This window comes from Phaseolus vulgaris, chromosome 11 (genome assembly GCF_000499845.2).
Source record: "Phaseolus vulgaris cultivar G19833 chromosome 11, P. vulgaris v2.0, whole genome shotgun sequence".
NCBI lineage: Eukaryota > Viridiplantae > Streptophyta > Magnoliopsida > Fabales > Fabaceae > Phaseolus > Phaseolus vulgaris.
This window is the reverse complement of record NC_023749.2, coordinates 21068775-21078725: the sequence shown is the minus strand read 5'-3', so window position 1 is coordinate 21078725 and position 9951 is coordinate 21068775. Positions and strand designations below refer to the sequence as shown.

Genomic DNA, 9951 nt, shown 5'->3' with positions numbered 1-9951 from the left:
GCCGAGCTTCCTTGGTCCACCAGAACCCTGTGGACCTTTCTTCCTGCTGTGATCAAAGAGATTACTATGGGATCATTGTCATGAGGTACAACGTCCCGAAGATCTTGCTTGGTGAACGTAATGTCCACTTCCGGCGAGTGGTCTTCAAACATATCCACCGTCATCACAGACCTTGCATACCTCTTCCTCTGTGATGCGGTGCATCCACCACCTGAGAAAACCCCTGCAATGGTGTGGATTTCCCCGTGCGTAGGCATCTCGTGCTGCTGAGCCTCTCCACCTGCTGGTTGGGAGCTCGACGCGCCCCCCGTCCTTCTATCCAGCAAATAGTCATTTAGGAACCCGCTCTTAACCAGATCGTCGAGCTGGTATCCTAAAGCCAAGCACGAATCCACGGTGTGGCCAAAGCCCTGGTGAAACTCACACCAGGCGTCTGCCTTTGGTCCCAGCACCTTGTCGCCCACCTTCTCTGGCGCTTTCAACCTAGCGGATATATTGGGAATGGCGATCAGGTCCGCCAATCCCATGACAAACTTGTGCTTAGGCGGGCGATTGTATTCCCGACGTGCTGGTTGCGGGCGTCCTTGGCCCCTACCCTTGTTCTTCCTTGGATCATAAGGATGGCGAGTCCTCTGATCCCTTCTGGCCGCCGCTGTCTCCAGCACCCTCTGTGGCTGGATCCTCGTCTGGGCGCGTGGCCTAGCGGGAGCCACGCTTCCTCTTTTCTCGGCGACTTCACTCTCGTCGGCGATGTGGGCCACCGCAAGTCGCCTAACCTCAGCAAACGTGGCGGGGTGAGCCCTGATCAATGCCTCGCAGAATGGTCCCGGCAGCACGCCCTTCTTAAATGCGTAGACCAGCATTTCCTCATCTTTGGCCGGCGATCTGACCATCTGCGCCCCAAAGCGATTCAAGTAGTCCCTGAGGGACTCTCCCTGATATTGCCTTATATCAAACAAATTGTAAGACACCCTGGGCGGTGCCTTATTCACGATGTACTGCTCGACGAAAATCTTCGAGAACTATTGGAAGTTGGTTATGTGACCTGTAGGCAGGCTCACAAACCATTCCAGCACCGTTCCCTGGAGCGTGCTCACGAACATCTTGCAGTATACAGCGTCTGATCCTCCTGACAGCATCATCTGCGTATGGAACATGGTGAGATGTGCCTCAGGATCCTCCACGCCGGTAAAAACAGCCTTAACAGGTACCACACTCGCAGGAATAGGCGTGTCAGTAATCGCTTGAGCGAAAGGCATAGGAAAAACACGAGGCGGCGTTAACGGCGCGACCTCTTCAGCAATAGGACGCCCTTGCTGCTCCTGAAGAGCTTGACGCAGCTCTTCAGTCACTTTGCTAAGCTCATCATTCCTGGCCCGAGAGGCGACCAGGTCCTCATGCATTCTCGCCTGTTCTATGCGCGAGGCTTCCACAGTTGCCTGCAACGAACGCATAATCTCTACCATCTGCGCCATGGTCATGGCGCCGGCGCCTTCAGCAGCAACGGGCGCAACTGGACTTGAACGGTTGCTTCTCATTTTTCTCATGAAAACTCAGCAAATCACAGAGAGTAATGAACAACACTTCCTTCAGCGACGATCGATTCAGCGATCAATCGGTCAAAACTGAGCGAAACTCCGCAAGAAAACTCAAGAACACAGCAAACCTCCACAGAAACCTGCAACTCCACCAGAAACCACCGCTTCTTCCACGACAAACCAAACGAGCCAAAGAACTCAAATCTCGCCAAACAAATCTCACGTAAGCAGCAGAAAACTTCACTTCACCGAACAAAAACCCAAACGAACGGTGGAAAACGCGAAATCACCGAACAAAACTCAAACGAACAGCGAGCAATGGTTGCACCAGCTCACAACCACGCAGAAAACTACAAAAACCTCCAAGAACTCACGCTGTGGATGGGAACAAGTTTTACACGGCCCCACGGTGGGCGCCTGATGATCCTGCCTGTTGACCAAAACGTTGGAACTTGCCTCGTCAAACTTGGATCGACGTGTGCACCGCTTCAACCTCCGTCCTTCGTCACGATCCACCTCAAGAACCTGCAAAAGAACAGAGCGGCGCCGCTGCGGCCGATCGCACTCCAACGCCCAAGTCAGTGACTGAACCACCAAATACTTCAAGAGTAACACTCAAGAACTCTCAAGGAACCGTGAACCAGTTCTCTCTCACAGTATACTCAAGAACTCGCAAGCGTAAAGAAGACAATCTGAACGTGCGTACCTCAGAAATTCGTTGGGAAACCCTTATATACCTGGTCACTTTCTCTCTCCTGGCAGTTACACACCTGGACACGTGGCTCGCATCCAGTCGTACACGTGCCATCATCTGGAGCCTCCTTGACTTGGGCGCTGCTTCTGACTCTCTTTTGGCTAAGTTACTTATGCATGGTGCTGCCCAGTGCATAGCTAACTTGAAGCACGATCTCTACTGGGATTGGCGAGTTAGGGTGCCTTCGTACACCTTCCCTGTGGTCTCGCCGGCCGCCTTCATAATCTGCACCACCTTCATCTTCGGCGATGTGCTTGCTCCGGCGATCTCTAATCACTTGGTCGCCTGAGTTTACATCTGGCGACTTCATCTTTAACCCGGTGACCGCCGGTTCTGGTATACTGGAGATCGGAGCACGCCAACTTAATAACTGGCGATTTCATGAGCCCCCCGACTTCCTTCCCTTCTGCCAACCTGGCATCTCGTCAACACGCCTATACTGTAGCTTGATGCCACGTCATCACTTCCGACTACCAGGGCGGTACAATAACAAATCACGTTTGCTTTTCATTTCATCTTCAAATCACAAACATATTAGAAACATGAATGTTGAGGTCTTTTCCAGGGTTGTAATGAGGTTGGGCTTCCAAAAAATATTGGTTTTTCTTAGATAACAAAGAGCACATCTTAAAGAAGAATAACATACCTACAATTCAATTATAGAGAACATATATTTTATCTATTCACCACTTTCTTTCGATGTCCTTTTTCCTCATTTTCTTTCTAACTTTTCATGATGATTTTTTTTTTCTTTTTCTTTTTCTTCTTTTGATTCTTTTTCTCTTTTTTCTTTTTTTCTCTTTCAATAATAGGAAAAAATTCTTCCTATTTTCAACTTTTTAAGCTTTCACAATCAGAACCAACCATTCCCTTTTCTATATGTATTGCATCTATGTTCTCATTCCTTAAACATGCTAAAGGGTAGGAAAATATACCATTAAAGGTTAAGGTGCAATATTAACAAAAATTTCTTGGCCCAAAGGGGATATATAAAAAAATGGGATTCTAATAAGATAAAGGTTGGCTATTTGGCATGGCTCCTAATTAACACAACAAATTTCTCAATCATCTTCATGCTCTTTTATGATGTAACAAAATTAAAAATTAAGCAACCACAACTGTCAATTCATCAGTAAAACTCTCAAAACTGTTTAAGGTTCACACCCTCACTTGGTTTAATTGGTTTCATTCCTTTTTGTCTTGTCATTCTCTGTCCTAATCAATCATCCTATTAAACTTTCATGTATCATAATTTCAACTACATTTGAATAGGGATTCAACCATATTTTCTTTTCTGACCTATGTCTAACTCATCTCACTATCTAATATTTAAACTCAAATTCTTTTTTCCCACAATTCAAAATTAATATTATAGTTCTTTTTTATTTGAGAAAAATAAAATTAGAAAACAAAATATAAAATTGAAATTTATTCAAGAAAATTAATTCAAGACATAAAACTAACAAAACCAAATTTATTCAAATTACCAAATAAGCAAATAAACAAATAAACAGAAAATAAAATAACCGAAAAACTAAACAGAAAAATAAGACAAAATTCAAATAACTAAAAAGAAAAGAGAATTAGAAAGATAAAACCATATTTTTGCTCAATCCTCTCTTCTTAAGAAATCATCCAGCTTTTTGTTAAAATCTTTATCTACAGTCTTGCTTCATTTACTGGATCTGCGCCCTTGAATAATAGAACCTGTTGTTAGAATTGATGGCTAAAACAAGAGGGGGGAGAATTGTTTTCAAAAGATTTTCTCAAAACTTTGCTTAGAAAGAAACTTTAACAATTATTCCAGAAAAAAAATTCAGAAAACCAATATAGAAAACAAACAGAAACTGGTATCAGAAATTCAATCTGTTGAAATTACAATTCAATCGGTTCTTTATGAAAGCGGAAAATACAAACAGTTAATGAGAAAAAAGATATAGAGAATTACACTTAGAGTTTATACTGGTTCACTCAATCATAGAGCTACATCCAGTCCTCAGCCAAACCACTGAGTATTCTCTAGGCAATCAATCACATATTACACATACACCAACCACAAAGAAGTGACTTTGAATCCCACAAAGCCTTCTCACCTTCTTTGTACACAACAAACACCTCAAGCTAGAATCACACTGACTTTACAGGATTTTACCACCGTTCTACAGAAAGTAACATTGAACAATTATAAGAACTTGAACAAGATAGGAAAACACCTGGAATCTCTATACACCAGAACCCTATTGATCAGTTCTCTGAACCACAACAAAGCTTCAAAGGCAATCTTGCTAAAGAAAAACTTGGTAGAAACCTTTTCTTAAATAATTCGTAATGTCTCAAATCAAAACTCAATCAGAGTAAAAATCTTCTCTCTTTTTCAATCTTTTTTGTTTAAAAACAAAGACTCATTTTATAAAACTTGTTGAGCTATCATGACTACAGTTTTGAACGATCAAAACAGTTAAAACAGACTTTCAAAAAAACTGTTGTGAAAACACACATTTAATCGGTTAAAACCACGATTCAACCGATTGAATGGTTTTGTTAGTTATGCAACTGATTCAAAAAGCAGTTTTAAAACAGCTCTGCCAGCTAAGTGACAAACAACCGATTATTTCGAAACTTTAATCGGTTGTTTTTCCCTTTGCATGGAAAAACACTTTAATCTTTAAAAACAAATTGTAAAAAGCTTTGTTTGAGTATCAACACTGATCTTACAACAATTCTAAACCCCAAACCAAAACCTAAACCTAAAATATCACACAGCTTCAGGCTTCAAGAGGATTTGGTACATCAAAGCTTCCCATATTCAACACCTGTCCCCAGGTCAAAATACATAACCTACAAAATGATTAGGAGGCATATGGAATTTATTTATTTATTTTTTATTTTTGAAAAATAAAATCAACAAAGGTCACAAAACAACATAAAACTAAAATGTGGATTGGGTTGCCTCCTAGTAAGCGCTCGTTTTAACGTCATCTAGCTTGACGAAAGTTTTTATCAAGGGGGATAATTATTTCACTTGACCAGAGCTCTTGTTATCACTTTCATTTTTCTTGTATATGGCTCTTCCACTTCAATTTTTCCATCCAACTTTAATTCCTTAATGACCCATGATCCTGCCTGTTGACCAGAACGCGAGAGCCTTGCCTCGTCAAAGGTAGCTTCCTCTGGATCGACTTTGCACCGTGTTAGCACCCGTCCTTCACCTTGATTCACCTCAAGAACCTGCAAAAGACAGAACGGCACCGCTGCGGCCGATCGCGCTCCGACGCTCAAGTCAGCGACTGAACCACCAAAATACTAAGAGGAAAACTAAGAACTTCAGGAACCGTGCAATGTTCTCTCTCAGCGTACTCAAGTTCTCGCGAGCGTAAAAGAAGTATTCTAAAACGCGCGTACCTCAGAAGTTCGTTATGATCCCTTATATACCTGTGCGCTTTCTCTCTCCTGACAGTTACACATCTGGACACGTGGCTCGCATCCAGCTGTACACGTGTCACCATCTGGAGCATCCTTGACTTGAGCGTCACTTCTTACTCTTCAGGCTGTTCGACTAAGTTACCTATGCAGGAAGCAACTCAGCGTATAGCTGCCTTGGAGCGCGATCTCTTCTGTGTGGCGAGTACGGGTGTCATCATACACATCTTCCCTGTGGTCTCGCATGCCGCCATTATATTCTACTTTACTTACTTCACTGTGCATGCTCGGGTAAGCTGTTCCCCGACCTCAACCTCTGGCCAGCTAGGGAATGACCATCTGACGACTTCATCCTTTGCTTCGAAAGCCTGGAACAAGCTTTCCTGATCCTTCGGCGATGTCCCCCTTTCGGCAATCTCCGATCGCCTTGTCGCTTGGGTTCACATCCGGCGACTACGACACAAACTTGGTGACCGCCGGTTTAGGTATGCTAGAGATCGGGGCACGCCAACTTAATGACTGGCGACTACACGAGCCTCCTGACTTCCTTCCCTTCTGCCAGCCAGGTGTCCCGTTCAACACGCCTATATTATAGCTTGCTGCCACGTCATCTATTCCGACTACCTGGGCGGTACACAAGCCCCCCAGTCTTAAGCGAAGACTTGTCCAGCGAAAAGACTAAGAGGTCACATCACTGCCGACCTCCGTGGCGCTGGCACGGAATTCCAAACGTTCGTACCCTCTGCTTTTCTGACGCTCCTCCAAACCCCTTTTTCCAATCGCTCGACACGTGGCTTCATCAACGGTCATCTTCAGCTGTCGTTTGCGCTTCCAAAAACGTTTGAAAAACCCTTAAACCCTTTCATTTCTACTGTTTCATCATCTCTCTGCATTCTCAAACGCTTTAGGTTTTCTCTGCGAACCCACGACGCTCCTCAACTCTCTCAATCTCCAACTCCCTTCAACGCTCATCTGATCATCAAAAGGTACCTCTTTTATTTCCTCTGTTGATATTTGCTGCATTTTAACCGATTCGCATCATCCATTATCTGTCTGGTGCATACGCTGTGGGTTGTTTCCTCCTCTTCTTCCCTCTCGTAACTTAGGGCTTCATCTTCCATTATATTCGTCACAACGAACTCCCGTTCGTTCGTTCTCCATTCTCCATCCACAATCGAGTCGTTCTCTGTAACCTTTGTTCATCCTTTTTCCTTTTTCCTTTGCAGTTCCCGCGATGGCTCGCACGAAAACCACCGCGAACCCTCCTCCTCCATCGCGAAACCCTCCACCCCAAGCGCATAACCTACCACGAGCATCTGGTGCTCCTTCTACCCAGGCTGAGAGGCCTGCAACTTCTCACTCCAATCTCGCTCAGGCAACTCCACTAGTCGCCGGAGGAGCCTCCATTCCCACACAAGACTACAAGAAGCTCTACCCGTGGGCCACCTCAACATTGTTGAAAGAAACCTCTTCCATAAACACAAAGTTGGGCGTGCACCGACTAAGGAAAGGGGACCAATCCGAGCTTTCATTCCATAAGGAGCATGACAGCAAAATGGCCGTGCTGCCTTGCCACCCGGATGACTCGATCTGCACTGACGATAAAGCGAACAATGGCGAGCTGTTCTGCTTCCTCTACGCGACATTCTTCAAGAAGGTGAAGCTCCGACTTCCCTTCACTCGCTTCGAGAGGGAATTATTAACCGAGCTCGATATCGCCCCCGCCCAGCTTCATCCCAATAGCTGGGCATTTGTAAGGGCGTTTCAGATCATGTGCGCACACCTAGGATTGCCAGCTTCGGTCGACGTTTTCCTCTTCCTTTTTGAAGCTAAGAATCCAGGAGACCGCCTCTGGATTAGCCTGAACGGGATTGCTGGGAGGTCAATCCTCTCCATCTTCCAGCAATCTTACAAAGATTGGAAAGGAAAATTCGTGAAGGTGTGCGCCAACGACCAAGATCCTTCCCTGCTCGACGGCTTCCCCTTGTACTGGGTATACAAAGGGAACAAAGACGCCAAAGAGAGCTTTAGGAGGCCCAGAAGTCCTGACAACATGGGCGAGCTAGACAAAGATCTATGCCTTTTCTGGAAGAAAGTAGCAGCCGCCAACATCACCTTTCCCACTTCCTCAATAATCTCCTTCGAGTACCTCGAGGGCCAACTTGAAGCTCATATAGGTTAGCCTTTACCTCAACACTTGGGTTTTCATTTTGTGTTGGGACTGATTTCGCATCTTTGTTATCTACCATCGGGCGTCCTGCTTGTTGCGTACTGGACTTGGTTTTAAATTCATGCGCCATTTGTTTGCATTATTCACACACATACTCGTATATTTTGCCCTTGCTCTTGTGCTTACTTGTCTATTTTTATCCTGTGCAGACCTCATGTTGGGCAAAGGCAAGCTAGCTGAACTGAGGGCGCTCGCCCGAACTCATAAGTTGGCGACGGGTTCCCAAACCGTGCCCAACTCGGTGGTGGAGATCGCCCTGCCCAGGGCAGATCGCCTCCTCAAGGTCCAGCTCCTCCAGAGACATTGCCCGCCCCTCAACGAAAAAAGCTCATCTTGAGGAAACCAAAGAGGAAAACCCCTCAAGTGGTTCAAGAGGATGAGGATGAGGATGATGAGGCGACTGAGGACGGCCTTGTCACCAAAAGAAAAAGGGTGGCACCTTCTTCACCGCCCGCTCTCCCCACACCAACACCGCCCTCTCCCCCAGCTCCAACACCGCCAGTCCAAGCAACACCCTTGGCGGTCGCGCTCCCTGTGGTTGAAGGCAGCGAGCCCAACTTCATAGAGAACCCTCCTAGCGCCTCCATGCCGTTCGTATATGCTGGAGAGGGTCCTCCTTCAACCACCTCGATTGCTGGAGCCGCACCAGGTGGGGATGAAGGTGCCCACAACTCGCCGATACTCATAACCGAGTCCCCCACTTCACCACCACGCCAGGAAGCCCCCCTCGCTCTACCAACTCAAGAGGGTGGTGATGAAAGTCAGCACCAGGCTCCTTCAGCACCTCCACCAACAGCAGCTGCAAACCTTCCCCCCTTGGTCAAAGAAGTCTTGGGCCCTTCACAGCTAAGCTAAAGATGATGGCAGAGGACCTCCCCTCAATCATAACAAAGGCTATGAAGAGCTCAAACAAAAAGCTTCAGGACGAGATCTCAACACTCCAGGAGGAGAATCGCCTGATAAGGATCGAGGCGGAAAAACTGTCTTGTAATCTGATGATGGCAGAGATCGATCACTCAAGGGTGGAGGACGCCATGAGTGTTGAACTGAGGGTTGCGCGCAAGGAGGCCTCTGATCTGCGCGCAAGGAGGCCTCTGATCTGCGCGCAAGGAGGCCTCTGATCTGCGCCAGAAACTGCACCTCCTGGCTCAAGAGAAAATCGACTTGGAGAGTAAGCTGGTTCCCTACAGGCTCAAGGTGGCCAACTTGGAGGCATCAATGAAAGCGGATGCAGCCAAGGTAGAGAATCTTGAAAAAAGGTCGGCCGATCGGGAGGTTCTCCTTGGAAAGGTCGAGAAGGAGAGGGACGACGCCGTGGATGAGCTCGCCAAGGCTCGAGAGGAAAACAAGAAAATTGTTGCAGAGTTGGCCCAGGCGCGGGACGAAGGCAAAAAGGTAGCTGAAGACCTTGCTCAAGCTCGTGGGGAAACTGAAGAACTGAAGAAACGAGCTGACGAGCTGAAGCAACAAACCGAGGAGCTCAAGCAACAAACCGAAGAGCTTGAGCAAAGCTCCGCCCAAGTCCTTTCCGCTGGGTTCGACGCCGCCCTGGAACAAGTCGCCTGCCCGTACCCCGAGCTCGACCTCTCCATGGTGTCAATATGCAACGAAGTGGTGGATGGGAAGATCGTGCCTTCTGAAGATTAATCGCTTCCCTCCATCACTTATTTCCTGAGATTTAGCGTTTTTCCCTGTTTGTACGACCTTTACTTGTAATAACTTTTCTTTTCTTCTTATGCATTTGAACTGATACCACTTCTATTATAACTTCTTCCGCTTTTGCACCTGGTCTCTCTGTTTACTTCGCTTTTCCTTGTAGAAATCGCTTTAAACAAATTAACTTAGCGATTCCGCGGGCTCAATCGTTTACTCACTGCTTCAAACTCGAGCAAACTATCAATCTTACATCTACTCATCAATTGTTAACTCAAAGTGAAAATTCGAGCAACTTGTTATTCTTCAAACGATGATATTTAATGTAACTTGCAAACTTAAGGCAATGAACTTCA

At 46.1% G+C, this 9951-nt stretch overlaps 1 protein-coding gene across 1 annotated transcript; it reads left to right on the top strand.

Annotated features, from left to right (window-relative positions):
• The first annotated feature begins 9160 nt into the window (after positions 1 to 9160).
• LOC137836762 (uncharacterized) lies at positions 9161 to 9589 on the top strand. The gene has a single exon (XM_068645491.1). It carries the CDS (start codon positions 9161 to 9163, stop codon positions 9587 to 9589), a length of 429 nt encoding a protein of 142 aa, XP_068501592.1.
• The last annotated feature ends 362 nt before the right edge of the window (positions 9590 to 9951 follow it).